General features: G+C 39.4%; 1 protein-coding gene across 14 annotated transcripts in view; it reads right to left on the reverse strand.

Annotated features, from left to right (window-relative positions):
- Window positions 1-15,500, reverse strand: part of NEMF (nuclear export mediator factor) — a 64,073-nt gene that overhangs the window by 23,528 nt on the left and 25,045 nt on the right. For all 14 annotated transcript variants that reach the window (XR_004973812.1, XR_004973811.1, XM_036347228.1 and 11 more), the window contains 4 exons: window positions 15,416-15,479; window positions 13,898-13,986; window positions 2,096-2,199; window positions 658-720 (listed from right to left, as the gene is read on the reverse strand). Coding sequence is in view for 12 of the 14 variants with exons in the window: in XM_036347228.1 (XP_036203121.1) it covers window positions 658-720; window positions 2,096-2,199; window positions 13,898-13,986; window positions 15,416-15,479 (320 nt within the window). In the remaining 2 variants the exon portion in view is untranslated. The remainder of the gene's footprint in view (window positions 1-657; window positions 721-2,095; window positions 2,200-13,897; window positions 13,987-15,415; window positions 15,480-15,500) is intronic.

Genomic DNA, 15,500 nt, shown 5'->3' on the forward strand with positions numbered 1-15,500 from the left:
TTAAAAAAATATATTTTTATTGATTTCAGAGAGGAAGGGAGAGGGAGAGAGATAGAAACATCAATGGTAAGAGAGAATCATTGATTGGCTGCCTCCTGCATGCCCCCCACTGGGGATCAAGTCTGCAATCCACACGTGTGTCCTTGACTGGAATCAAACCCAGGACCCGTCAGTCCACAGGCCGATGCTCTATCCACTGAGCCAAACCAGCCAGGGCTGAGACTTTTTAATGAATATCATATGGTCTCTCCTGGAGAATGTTCCATGTGTACTTGAGAAGAATACGGATCTATTGTTATTTGGTGGAGTATACTAGAGATGTATTAGATCTAGTTAACTTAGTGCTGTTCACATCTTCAATTTCATTGTTGATCTTATATCTAGTTATTCTATCTATGATTGAAAGTTAAATATTAAAAATTAAATATAATTGCTGAATTACCTATTTTTCCCTTCAATTCTGTCAGATTTTGCTTCATGTATTCTAGGGCTCTGTTGTTGAGTGTATATGTATTTATAATGGTTATAACTTACTAATGGATTGACTGTTTTATCATTATAAAGTACCTTATCTCTATTGACAATTTTTGTCTTATAGTTATATTAAAACATTTTAACAAAAGGAATTAAAGTTCTGAATAGAAAGAAATATAATACCTGTTGGATTTTTAATGACACAGCTAGTAGCTCCATGAAGATCAGCATGTACATAAATGTCCCCTTAAAAAGAAGAAACGATACTCTAAATTCTGTTTTGTTTTGTTACAATTATTTATTTATTTACTGTTTAATGGATTCAAAACCTAAAAGTGATAAGAAGACATATAAAGTCCATCTGCTATCCCTGGGAGATTTCTTATAGGCCTCCTTATAGAAAGCAATGCTAATATGGTAGATTCCAAAAATGACCACAATTCCTCTCCCTCCCTCTACCCACACCTCTTTGCTTTGTGACTGAAGCTTTTCCCACTAAGAGTGGAGTCCACCCCAATAAATTAAATAATAATAATAATAATTTTTTTTAAAAAAGAGGTGGAGTGCATGTCCCCATCCCTTGGATCTGGGCCTACCTCATGACCTGCCTTGGCCAAAAGAATGTGGCAGATGTGACTAAGTGCCAGTTCCCAGCCTAGGCCTTGAGAGGCCGTGTGTGCTTCCTCTCTCTCAGAAACTTGCTGAGTTACCATGTAAGCAAGCCCAGACTAGCCTGCTGAAAGGGTGAGAGACAGATGGAGCAGATGAGTCATCATTGCAAGTGCAAAGGTCCTGAGGACTATGGTTGTTTGACATGTATGAAGAGCAGTCAGGAGGCCACAGTGAGGGGAGAGTGGTAAGAAAAGAAGCTGGAGAAGAAGCCAGGATCCTTGTAAGCCATGATAAAGACTTCCAGTTTTATTCTAAGTATGTGAATTAAAGGAACAAACAGATGAATACCAGAGTAAATGGTCAACCAGAGAAAAGGAAAATGCATGGTTCTTAACAGGTAAAATGAGCAGCCGCTGCTTGCTGTGGACACCTTATCTGGGTTTGAAACTCAATGAGAAAAACCCGTATGCTCCATAACAGGCTCAACTCATAATGAACAGAGCTAGAAAAGACAGAGACCAAGCCCTGGGCACCATGTAACCTGACCCTGCTGCTTTCTTCCATGGTTAGGAATCTTCAATGGTCATTAGATTAGTTCTGGTATTGATTATTGATTTCTGATACCCACACTGAGGCGGTGATTATAAGCATACAAAAATAAATGAGAGGACTTACACCACAGGACTTCAGTCCTTTCTAAATGTTAAAAAAGGTTATAAACTTCAGCACTGAAAAATTAAGCTTTTAAAAATTTAATCTATGATTTTGGAGAATCAATATGCTAATATAGCAAAGAATCATAAGTCCAACACTGCAGATTAGCTTAGCATTACTACTTTAGAAATATTCACTTACGATGATAATTAAGTGTCAAACTATAAACCACCAAGCATCAAACTCTACTAACTCAATTTGTCAAAGAGGTTTAAAATGAAAATCTATAGCTAATATTGAGATAACTGATCCAATTACTTAAGAAAATATTCTTTAGAATTTTAATCGTACCTACCTGGTGTCAAGTATCTTTTCACGATTATTTCATTCTGTTGCTGATCTCGTCCTCCTATAATTAAATAGTTCTCTGAGCTAATGAACCACAAAAATTTCTCAAACCTACCAAATTGAAATAAGAAAAGTTAACATTTCTTTTCCTTTATAGTTGCCTAAATTCACCACCACCCCCCCCTTTTTTTTTTACAAAGCAAAACACAACAAACAAACAAAAACAACAGGAGGCTATCCTGTGTAGGTTAAGACAACTTTAAGGTTTGATTTTTCTTAAAAAATGAAGTTGATTTTTATTGAAAACTTATAATATAAATTACCCTAGGACATTCTTAAGATAGTCTGAGAAGAAAGCAACTAAATTCTGTATTTGAAAAATATATGTTCTGTCCAGCTGGTGTAGCTCAGTGGTTGAGCGCCCTATGAATGGGGAGTCACTGTTGATTCCCAGTCATGGCACATAGCTCTGGTTTTGGGCTTGATCCCTGTAGGGAGTGTGCAGGAGGCGGCTGATCAATGATCTCTCTCATCACTGATGTTTCTATCTCTCTCTCCCTCTCCCTTCCTCTCTGAAATCAATAAAAGAAATTAAAAAAACAACAACACATACATGGCCCAGCTGGTGTGGTTCAGTGGTTGAGCACTGACCTATGAACCAGGAGGTCACAGTTGGATTCCTGGTTGGGGCACATGCCCAGGTTGAAGGCTCGAGAGGTGCGGGGGGAGGGAATGAGGAGGCAGCAATCGATTTTCTCCCATCACTTATGTTTCTATCTCTCGCTCTCCCTTCCTCTCTGAAATCAATAAAAATATTAAAAATACACATATATATATATTTTTTTCCTAAATCCCTCTCATATAGATAGCCGTCTGAAACACAAGGATAACTTATAACAATGAGTTATACAAAGCCAAAGCATAAAATGTCTCAAGGTCCCCAGGTTTAGCTTTCTTTCAGTGGGAAACTATATAGGTTTTGGGACCACTGGTAAGAAAGAAGAAAAAGTTTTTCCCATTTTGTCCTCAATCAACTGAATGCTTACATATGTGATATTCTTTACACTTATTTTTATACAAAAGACCAAATATTGCCTACCAAGTATAACTTTTCTCAAGGGACAAAGTAATCTGGGTTTTTCATAATTAATATGTACCATCACAATAAAAAGTAATGAGTATATATTTGTATCACATTTAGAAAATGACATGCAAAACAATGAACGTACATATTTCCTATACTACATAAACCAGCAAGATAATCTTTTTCATGATTTAATCTACAATTTAAAAACTTCTTGTTAGAGATGATAAAGGTGTAGCATAGGCATTAACTAAACTCCCTCATATCCCCCAAAATATAAGAGCAAAACGATTTTATTCCTATATGCTAATTGATTTTTTTACTAAAAGAAAGCTAAACCTAAGGACCTGGAGACATTTTATGTGTTTGCTTTGTGCGTGTGTGCGTGTGTGCGCGTGTGTGTATACACACACGCACACACACGCACACACTAGAGGCCCAGTGCATGAAATTCGTGCATGAGGGGGGTGTCCCTTCAACCCAACCTGCATCCTCTCCAATCTGGATATCCCTCTCACATTCCAGGACCACTGGCTCCTAACTGCTCACCTGCCTGCCTGATCGTCCCTAACTGCACCCCCTGCCAGCCTGATCACCCCTAACCGCCTCTGCCTGCCAGCCTGATTGCCCCTAACTGTCCCCTGCTGCAGCCTGGTCGCCCCTCACTGCTTCCCCCTGCTAGCCTGGTCACCCCAAATTGCCCCCCTACCAGCCGGTTGCCCCCAACTGCCCCCCCCACTGGCCTGGTTGCCCCTCACTGTTCCCCCCTGCCGGCCTGGTCACCCCCAACTGGCCCCTCTGCTGGCCTGGTTGCCCCTCACTGCCCCCCCCATCCCCCCGCCGGCCTGGTCACCACACAGCCTGTTCAGTTGTTTGGTAGCCCCTCAATGCCCCCCCGCCGGTCTGGTTGCCCCATGCAGCCTGCTGTTCAGTCGTTTGGTCGTCCCTCACTAACCCCCCTGCCAGCCTGGTCGCCCCACACAGCCTGCTGTTCAGTCATTTTGTAGCCCCTCACTAACACCCCTGCCAGCCTGGTTGCCCTACGCAGCCTGCTGTTCAGTTGTTACTGTGAGGGCGTCCTGACCAATCTGCATATTACCCTTTTATTAGTATAGATGCATATGGTTCAAAATTTTTTTAAATTTTATAAAAAGGTATAGTGAGAGATCCTGCATCTATTCAGTTCCCACCACCACTACCAGATAGGGAGACATTGTAATTAGCTTCCTGTGTATCCCTCTTCAGAGTATTTTTAAAAAAATATATTTTATTAATTTTTTACAGAGAGGAAGGGAGAGGGATAGAGAGTTAGAAACATCGATGAGAGAGAAACACCGATCAGCTGCCTCCTGCACACCTCCTACTGGGGATGTGCCCGCAACCAAGGTATATGCCCTTGACTGGAATTGAACCTGGGACCCCCCAGTCCGCAGGCCAACACTCTATCCACTGAGCCAAACCGGTTAGGGCCAGAGTATTTTTATACATACAAAAGCTAAAATAAAATGCTTATTCTAAACTTTTTTTTTCAATATAGTACACACTGTTCTGCATATTTTTTTCACTTAAAAATGTACTTTCCTCATTGATGAATGGATATATTAAAATTAATGTAACCACTCTGCTATAGATGGTAAACAAGTTTGTAAAACCCAGAAGGGCAAAGAAAACGAGACAGATCAGTCAAGGATGTGTTTGTAATCATGCTAGTAAAGGAATATATAACCAACAGCCCCCCCCCCCCCCAAAAGGCCAAAAATCCATCCAAATAAGGCAATAAAAAAGAATACAGGACAAATGGGACGAATAGAAAGCAAACGGTAAGATGGGTAGATTTAAACCTAAATATGTATCAGAAGTTACATTAGTATAAATGTAAATTTATAAATACTCTAGGTAAAATGCAAAGATTGTCAGGCTGGAAAACAAGGATTTTAAAAAGGAAGAACTAGATTTAAAGAGAGAACCAATATGGCAGCATAGGTAAATGCTGGTACTCACCACTTCCCACAACCATATCAAAATTACAACTAAAATACATAAAAACCATTATTCACAACCACCTGAAAGCTGGCTGAATGGAAGTCCTACAACTAGAGAAGTAAAGAAGAAAGCAAACCAAGACTGGTAGGAGGGGTGGAGATGAGGAACAGGTGTGGGGTTTCTTTAATCAGGAGGGAGATGATCTCTGCAGAGGCCTTCTGTGAGGAGCAAGGGGTTCCAGCCCCAAACCAGTTCCAGAGCTGGGAAGAGTTTTTTGGGCTGTAAAAACCAGTGGGGATTGTGGCTGAGTGGCACAGAGGTTGCTGGAGACCCAGGTGTTCCTCTTAAATGGCTGGGGCATGAACTTACTCAGACTTGATCCCTCAGGCTTCAGACTTTGCTAAAATCTCTCAAACAAGCAGCAGCTGGCATCAGTGTGCCCCAAATCTATCAATAAAAGGCCCAAGACCTGGCACTAGCACCAGCCTACCTTGCTTCATATCTGAGCTTCATCTGGGCAATTCACAAGCTCAATGCAAGTAGCAGCCATCTGCAGACCTCTCTGTAGCTCCTGCCAGGTGGCCCCAGAGCCAGTGCATACGGTGGACAGCTTCAGACCATACCAGTTTACAACTCTACACATACACAAGCATCACACTCAAGGTGCAGAGTCAGTGGGCACCAAAGCCCCCAATGAAGCAAGTCATGCTCCACAGTGGTGTCTCCTGCACAACTGGCTCTTCCACTGCAGTTGCAGCTGGTCCTCACAGCCAATTGGCCTGGAGGTCAATTTCTCCCAGTGATGCCAACAGCAATCAAGGCTCAACCATAAGAATGCACACAGCCCACACAGGGGCGCAACTAGAGAGTCCAGCTCTGGTGTCTGGGGAGGGTGAGCCACTGGGTCCTATAGGACACCTACTACAAAAGGCCACTCTATGAATTCCAGGAGACACAGCAGCTCCACCTAATACATAGAAACAAACACAGCGAAGCAGCCAAAATGTGAAGAAAAAGAAACATGTCACAAACAAAAAAAAAATGGCAGCAAGCAAACTACTGGATACAGAGTACAAAACCATGGTTATAAGGTTACTCAAGGATCTTAATGAGAGCTTCAAGGGACTCAAAGAAAGCTTCAAGTAACTTAGTGAAACTTGCAAGGATCTTAGTGAGAATGTCAAAGACATGAAAAAGGACCAGCAAAAAATTAAGCATACACTAACTGAAATAAAGAATAATTTACTGGGATTCAACAGTGGAGTAGAAGATTCTGAGAATCAAATTAACGATTTGAAATATGAGGAAGCAAAAAACACCCAATTAGAAGAGCAAAAGAAAGAAGAATAAAAAAATATGAAGGTAGTATAAGGAGCCTTTGGGACAACTTTAAGCTTACCAGCATTTGCATTATGGGGATGCCAGAAGGAGAAGAGAGAAAGCAAGATATTAAAAACCTATTTGAAGAAACAATGACAGAAAACTTCCCCTACCTGGTGAAAGAAATAGACTTACAAGTCTAGGAAGCCCAGAGAGTCCCAAACAAGAGGAACCCAAAGAGGCCCACACCAAGATACATTATAATTAAAACTAAAGGGCTGGTGCACAAAATTTGTGCACGGGGTCGGGGGGGGGGGGCGGGCTGTACCTCGCCCAGCCTGCACCCTCTCAATATGGGAACCCTCTCACAATCAGGGACTGCTGGCTCCTAACTGCTCACCTGCCTGCCTGCCTGATTGTCCCTAACTGCTTCTGCCTGCCAGCCTGATCACCCCCTAACCACTCCCCTGCCGGCCTGATTAACACCTAACTGCTCTCCTGCCAGCTCGATCATCCCCAACTGCTCTCTCCTGCCAGCCCAATCGCCCCCAACTGCCCTCCCCTGCCGGCCTGGTTGCCCCCAACTGCCTTCCCCTGCAAGCCTGGTCTCCCACAACTGCCCTCTCCTGCCGGCCTGATCTCACCCCCAACTGCTCTCCCTTGCTGGCCTGATCACTCCCAACTGCCCTTCCCTATCGGCCTGATTGCCCCTAATTGCTCTCTACTTCCGGTCTGATCTCACCCGCAACTGCCCTCCTCTGCTGGCCAATTGGTTCTGATTGGTTGGTTTCTATTGCAGTCAGTGTCAAAAGCTCCGCCTCCTAGGCAGCCATTGGCTCCTCACAGTTGACCCAGATTTGGATCTGATTGGTGGGTTTCTATGCTAGTCAGCGTCTCTGGGCCTATCAATGGGGCCTGATCAGAAAGGCAGGGCTGATCAGCAGCCCCAGTGGAGGCCTGGAGAGAAATGGAGGCGCAGTTGCTGGAGAGAAAGAGAGAGGCAAGTGCTGATTAACAGCTGCCACAGAGGCTACAGATCAGACCCTGCTTCTCTCTTTAGGCCTCTCTCCATGCCTCTCTGCAGCCCCCTCAGCAGTCAGTGCTGGGTCACCACGGCAACCCAGTGCAGACTGCAGGACTGACTTCTGGTTGGTCGAGCCTCCGGTCATGACGGACCCAGGGTTTTTATATATTAGGATGCCAAGGGTTAAAGACAAAGGGAAAAATCTTAAAAGCAGCAAGTTACTTACAAGGAAGCCCCCAAACGGCTGTCCCCTAATTTCTCAACAGAAACTTTGCAGGCGAGAAGGGAGTGGCAAGAAATATTCAAAGTGGTGAATAGCAAGGACCTACAACCAAATTATTCTACCCAGCTAACCTCTCATTTAAAATTGAGGGTCAGATAAAGAACTTCACAGATAAGAAACAGCTAAAGGAGTTCATCACCACCAAACCAATATGAAATGTTGAAGGGTGAAGAAGAAGAGGAAGAGGAAGAAGAGAAGGAAGAAGAAATATGATTAAAATGGCAATACATATCTATCAATAACTGAATCTATAAATCAAAATAATCAAGAAATCTAATGAACAAAATAAACTGGTGCATAAAATGGAATCAGAGGCATGGAAGCATGGAACAGACTGCTGAATCTCAGAAGGATGGGGGAAGGGGACAGGAATCTATTAGCCAAAGATCTTACATGCATGTATTTATTACCTATGGACACAGACAACAGGGTGGTAAAGGCCTGGGGCAGGGCGGGACCTGTCTGGAGGGGGGAATGTGGGGAAGGCAGGAGGGTACCTGTAATACCCTCCACAATAAAGATTTTTTAAAAATTAATTAATTTAAAAAAAGGCTAACGTATAATGATGGAAAAATATATATCATGCACATACTAAGTGAAGCTGATACAGTTTTAATATCTCACACAGAAGAAAAAAATAAGTTAAAAGGACATTTCATTAACATTAATAAATGGCTCAATTCACTAGGGAGATATAACTTTTGTACTTGTATCACCTAATTACCTGGCCTCATATATATAAAACAAAAACTGGCAGAAGTAAAAGGAGAAACAGACAAATCCACAACTGTGTGATATTTAACACACCTTTCTCAATAATTAAGAAAACAATCATAAGAATAAAAGAATTAGTAAGGATGCCGAAGATTTGAACAGCATGGTTAATATGACCAAGTTGATATTTAAAGAAATGCACTCCAAAACTGTAGAACTGACACTTTTTTTCATGTATATATGAAACATTTATAAATTAAGCTGACCATAAATATGCTGGTCATAAAGCAAGCTAAAACAACAAATGTCAAAGGACTGAGATAATTCAGAATACCATCTATGACCATTATGCAAATTAAACTAGAAATCAGTAACAAAAAAATAACCAAAAAGGCCCGTATGTTTGGAAATTAATACTTCTAAGCAATGCATGGATGAAGAAATCACAATAGAAATTAGAACATATTGTGGTGTGAAGTATAATGAAAACAATACATAATAAAACTTTTTAGGTGCAGTCAAAGCCATGCTTAGAGGTAACGTTATTATTTTCAATATATATTAGAAAAGAAAGAGGCTGGAAGGGAAAAAAAGTCAATGTACTAAGATTCCATCTCAAGAAATCAATTAAGAGAACTGCAAGTGAATCCTAAAGAAAAGTATAATGATGAGAAAACAAAAAAGAGAGAGAACACATATATAATAGAGGAGATTAATAATAAAAAGCTGACTCTTTACAGATATTAGTATAACTGAAAATCCTCTGGTCAGACTAAACAAGAAAAGGGAAGGCACAAATAACTACCATGTATGAGATGTCATTAAATATTCTAAAGGATGTTAAAAAGTTAAGTGGAATATTATGAACTTTTTGCCAGTAAATTTCAAACTTTAGACAAAGTCTTAGAAAACTCTAGGACTACTAGGCTACACAGGGGAATTCCATCAAACATTTAAAAACAATTAATAAAGAAGGAACCCTCTAAATTTTCCTTATGGCCAAAACCGGTTTGGCTCAGTAGATAGAGCGTCGGCCTGCGGACTGAAAGGTCCCAGGTTCGATTCCGGTCAAGGGCATGTACCTGGGTTGCGGGCATATCCCCAGTGGGAGATGTGCAGGAGGCAGCTGATCGATGTTTCTCTCTCATCGATGTTTCTAACTCTCTATCTCTTTCCCTTCCTCTCTGTAAAAAATCAATAAAATATATTTAAAAAATAAATAAATAAATACATAAATTTTCCTTATGAATAAAACCTTATGAATATAACCAGTACTGAACATGAACATTATGAGGAATGAAAATGACAAGTCAATTCTATTCATCAATACAGATGTTACACTGATGAAGAAGAAAATCACAAAAAAATTTTGAAAGCTGGAAAATAAATGGATGAGTGATCAAATGCAAGCTGAATCCTTAGCTGACAGTAGAAGAGCAAAGTAAATCAATTTACACTATGTAACCCATAAAAAGCTAAAAAATAGCACCACAATGCCCTACTCGGGTTGGCTCAGTGGATAGAGCACCAGCCATCGAACTGAGGGTCCCGGGTTTGATTCCAATCAAGGACACATACCTTGGTTGCAGGCTAGATTCCTGGCCCTGGTTGGGGTGTGTGCAGGAGGCAACCAATTGATGTGTGTCTCTCTCTCTCCCCCTCCCTTCCACTCTCTCTAAATATCAATGAAAAAATATCCTTGGTGAGGATTAACAACAACAATAAAATAATAATAATAAAATAAAAAATAGTACCATAAGTGTACTGCCATAAAAAGGGTTTAAGATGGGATTAAAAAGAGGAGGCCTGGCTGAAAGTCTGATCAAGAAGCAGTTACTTCCCTATATCTTCTTTCCAACTCTGATCATTGTGTAACTATCCCTTCCACACTCTAACAGAAGGCCAGAAGTTAATTCTATAAAAAGAGTCAAAGAAGATCTATGGACCAGAGAAAAATGTGGCACAGTTATAAGTAGGGGTAACATATGTAAAACAGGCAATTATGCAAATGTACAAAAGACTGGATACTGAGACTCCCACCAATTATTTTCACTAGGCTCCTAAAAAGTGACAGCCAGCTTTTACTTTACAAGCAAGAGAGAAAAAGAATCTCTTCTAGGAAATAAGACCAGCTGATATACAGATGGCCAAGAGACATGAAAAAATGCTTAAAGTCACTGATCATCAGAGAGATGCAAATTAAAAGGACAATGAGGTATCACCTCACACCTGTCAGAATGGCTACCATCAACAAATAAACAAACGACAAGTGTTGGCGAGGACGTGGAGAAAAGGCAACCCTAGTACATTGCTGGTGGGAATGCAGACTAGTGTAGCCATTATGGAAAACAGTATGGAGTTTCCTCAAAAAATTAAATATGGAACTGCCATGTGACTGAGTGATCCCACTTCTAGGAATATATCCCCAGAAACCCGAAGCACCAATCAGAAAGAATGTATGCACCCCTATGTTCATATCAGCACAATTTATAATAGCTAAGTTCTGGAAACAGCCGAAGTGACCATCAGTAGATGAGTGGATAAAAAAGCTGTGGTACATTTACACCATGGGATACTATGCAGCGGTAAAGAAGGAGAATCTCTTACCCTCTGAGACAGCCTGGAGGGACCTGAAGTGTATCATGCTAAGTGAAATAAGTCAGTCAGAGAAAGACAAATATCATGTTATCTCACTCATATGTGGAATCTAATGAACAAAATAAACTGATGAACGGAGTAGATCCAGAGACATGGAAACATGGAACAGAGTGTGGAATCTTGGAGGGAAGGCACGGAAGGGTGGGTGGGTGGGAAGTAATCAACCAAAGACCTTGTATACATACATGCATGGCCCATGGACACAGACAATGGGATGATGAGGGCCTAGGGCGGAGGGTGGGGTTGTGCTGAAGGGGGTTGATAGGGGGGAAAAGGAGACATATGTAATACTTTCAACAATAAAGATTAAAAATAAAAGAAACATCGTTGGAAACGCCTCAAAGAATAAATATGTTGTTTCCTTTATTCACAGAACTGTGTGTTAGATCTGTGGGAAGGAATTACAAGACAGCTGCTAAAACTGTGACAGAATTAATATAATTTTTTTTTAATCTTAGGTATTTTTGTCTATCCTGAAGATCTGTACATTCTAGGGAGTGATAGCTTAGAAGTGAAGATTTTAACTTACTCATGTGTAGAGGGTGTCTGATATTAAAAAACCAGGCAGATCCATCTACTCAGACCCTAACCACGTTCCTAAAGTAAATTGCTTGAAGAAATTAGTTCCCAACAATTATAGGTGCAGAATTTTTGAAGTATGTCCATATTCAAGTGTAGATCAAAGAAGCTCAACTAAAAAGATTGTGGACTGACTTGAGATGACATCAGGATTGAGCAAAAAAGGGAATAAGATGATTAAGACTCAAACTCAGGAGGAACTAAGGCAGTGGAAGAACTCAGAACATGTGAAATTCCTTAAATAAAAGTTTATTAACTTTAAAAAAAAAATAAAAAAAAGAAAAGAAAAAAATAATAACAACTGTAAAAAAAAAAAAAAAAAGGAAATAAGACCCGCTGAAGAGGAAAAAAGCTAGACATCCAGAGTTCCACACAGAGATCATTTTACAACTCCCCACAGAGAACTCCCAATTAGCCTCTTAATGCTCTACTATAAAATGTGAGCAGACAACCAAGGATCACTAGACATTAGCATGAGAGCTGGAGACAAAACCAATAAATAGAAAAAATAACTTGGAGAAGACAAAGACCTGCAGGAAAAGGATACTAAATAAAATTTAATACATCCAAACTAGTCTCAGTATAGAGAAACTAGAGATGGAAGTTTTTAAAAAGTAACATTCAAAATTGGCCAGTTGGCTCAATGGATAAAGCTTGGGCCTGCAGACTAAAGGGTCCTGGGTTCGATTCTGGTTAAGAACACATACCTCGGTTGCAGGCTCAATCCCTGGGCCTGGTTGGGGTGCTTGTGGGAGGTAACCAATCGATGTGTCTCTCTCACATCAATGTTTCTCTCCTACCTCTCCTGCTCCCTTCCACTCTCTTAAACAATAATGGGAAAATATCCTCGGATGAGGATTAAAAAAAAAAAATTCCAAGAATCAAAACATCTTAAATTAAAACATGATAGAAGAATTAAAAATATAATAATAAATTCAGTGGAAGGATTGAAAGATCAAGTTCAGGAAATCTTTCAGAATATAAAACAAAATGATAGAGTTGAAAATAGAAAATGCAAAAAAATGGGAGGATTGTATAATCACAAAAAAGAAAACAGGGAAAGAAAAGGAAGCAACAACAGAAACAAAAAACAGAGGGCAGGTAGTTTTCTAAGAAATATGTCAAGAAAATTTCTCAGAAATGAAAGTTTCCAAATTAAAAAGGCCCACAAAATATCCAGCATAATGGATAAAAAACATCCTCACAGACCTACATCATTGTGAAAGTCTGGAAAACAGAGGGAAAAAAATCCACAAGTTTACCGAAAGATAAAACAAGTTTCCTATAAAATATTAACTATCAAAATGACATCAGACTTCTCAAAATCAAACCTGGAAGTTAATATAATGGACAAATGCCTTTAAAGTCTTATGAAAACAGTTTCAAACTAGAATTTTATACCCAGACTAACTATTAATTAGGTATAAGAGTAAAATCATTTTTATACACTGGATACCTCAAAAACTTTGCCTTCTACGCACTCCTCTCATTATGCTTCTATAGCTCATAATTCCACCAACAAAGAAAAAGAAAGTATGAAATCCAGGACAAAGAATCCAACACAGAGAGGGATAAAAAGAACTTTCAAGATAACAATAAAGGGGCATTTTAAGATGCTTAGAGTAACCAATCTAGAACAATGGTCAAAAAGCTCCAGAGGAGACTTCTGCAAGAAGATGATACTAACAGAATTCCAATGTGAGCACACTTGGAAGAGTGGAGGTGAATTAATAAGAACAAAAAGAAAAAGAAAGCTCTGACTACAATTTAAATATTCACAATAATGTTAATATTGAATTGTGCTATAACTATTCTAGAAGGCTGAAGGTGCATGCCTATGTAACACTGGGACACAAGAAGATAGAGTAAAATCTTAATCTTCCATAGTGGTAAGCCATTAAGAGAGTGTAAAATAGAAAAATTAAGAAGCAGCAATATAAGCATATTACTTAGAGAAATAGAGGTATATACTAGAAGAATCAGGTAAAAGAGCTAAAAGTATAAAAGTTTCTTTGGGAGAGGAAGCAATAGGAGTAGGGGTAAAAAATAGCAGGGCTATTGGTTTTTGTAACAAGCTTTGTAGAATTGCTTCATTTTTCTAAACAATGTGCATGCATAATTTTGATAAAATAAAAACTATATTTTTAAAAGGTAGAACACTTACCAATACACTTTTCTTGCTTTTTGAATAGAGGTAACTGTTTGGACTTCTTTTAAGGTTTGCTTTGTTTTCTTTTCGGCTGATTTGAATGCCTATTTATAAGAAAGAGTTTTTAAATAATTTGTAAATTTATTTAAATAACACCAAGCAAATGATAAGGCAAGAAACAGTTTTTTAAATATCAAAAATTGGCGTTATCTACACACACACACACAAGTAATGAAGAAATGAAAATATTTTTTACTTTAATATTAAAATAATTTAAGTCAAAGATTTACTGTATACATATATTTCCTTAAGACCTCCAAATTAACAAGAAGATATTCAGTTACCAGATACTAAGTGCCTACCATATAACAGGTTCCAAACTACATGCTGGGGACAAATCAGTGAACAAGATAAAGTTTGTACCCCAATGGGGTCTAGGAGAAGAGACAAATATAAAACACATAATTATGCAAATAATGTCAAGAAATGAGGTTGGAGAGGTAGACAGAGGGCTAAGTCATGAGGGCCACTCATTTAACAGATATTAATGTGCCAATGTTCCAGGCAATATTCTAGGGCTGAGATATAGCAATGAATAACACAGACAAAATCTTACTTTCATGCAATCCACATTCAAGAGGGAAGACAGATAAATGGGTGTTGGGAAGGGTGTTTTTTAAGAAGAAAAGCAGAGTAAAGATAGAGTAATTGAAGATACTAATTTTAGTAAGCGTGGTCAAGAAAGGCCTCCCTGACATCTCATATAAGTAGACATGAGAATGAGGGGAGGAACCAAACCACAGAAATTTCTAGGGAAGAGCATTCTTGGTAGAAAGAGCAGCAAGTGCAAAGGTCCTGAGAAGGTAGCATGGACCACTGTTGCAGAACAGCTAAAATCCCAGTGTGGCTAGAAAGAATGTGTAACAGGAGGAGGGCAGGTGATGAGATCAGAGGGAAGCAGATCATATAGAACCTTATAGACCAGGAGAAGAGCTTTGGATTGTCTTGGCTAACATGAAAAGCTTCTAGGAAATTTTGAACAGAGAGAAATGACTTTACTTTTTATTTAAAAGGATCACTATGGCTGCTGTGTGGAGAACAGACTGTAGCAGGGAAAAGGTGGGAGAGTAACCAACCCAGTAAGAAGCTACTGCTATAGTCCATGAGAACACGTGATTGAGACCTGGATCAATGATAAGTGGCCAGATTCTGGTTATACTCTAAAAGAAGAGCCAAAAAGATTTGCTGGTGGACTGCACATGGTTTATGAGAGAAGAGTCCTGGATAACTCCAACATTTTTAATCTAAGCAAAGGAAAAAATGAAGATGCTATTCACTGAGATGGCAAAAACCAAGGAGGAGCAGGTTTGGGGGAAAAAATAAATATTGGAAACACATTTAAAGCAAAATTAAATTTGAAAGGTATTTCTGAATTAGAAAACCTCATTTACTAGTAAACATAAGAAATCATTAAGGTCATTAAATTAAGGTAGAGAAAAACAATTAACATTCACTCTAAGAAATGCAAAGTACCTTCTCAGCAGCTTCAACAGTCTTTTGTGTTTTCTTAGCAGCATATCTCTTGTGATCATAATACCTAGAAAAACACAATTCTTTT

This window comes from Myotis myotis, unplaced genomic scaffold, assembly GCF_014108235.1.
Source record: "Myotis myotis isolate mMyoMyo1 unplaced genomic scaffold, mMyoMyo1.p scaffold_m19_p_1, whole genome shotgun sequence".
Taxonomy (NCBI): Eukaryota; Metazoa; Chordata; class Mammalia; order Chiroptera; family Vespertilionidae; genus Myotis; species Myotis myotis.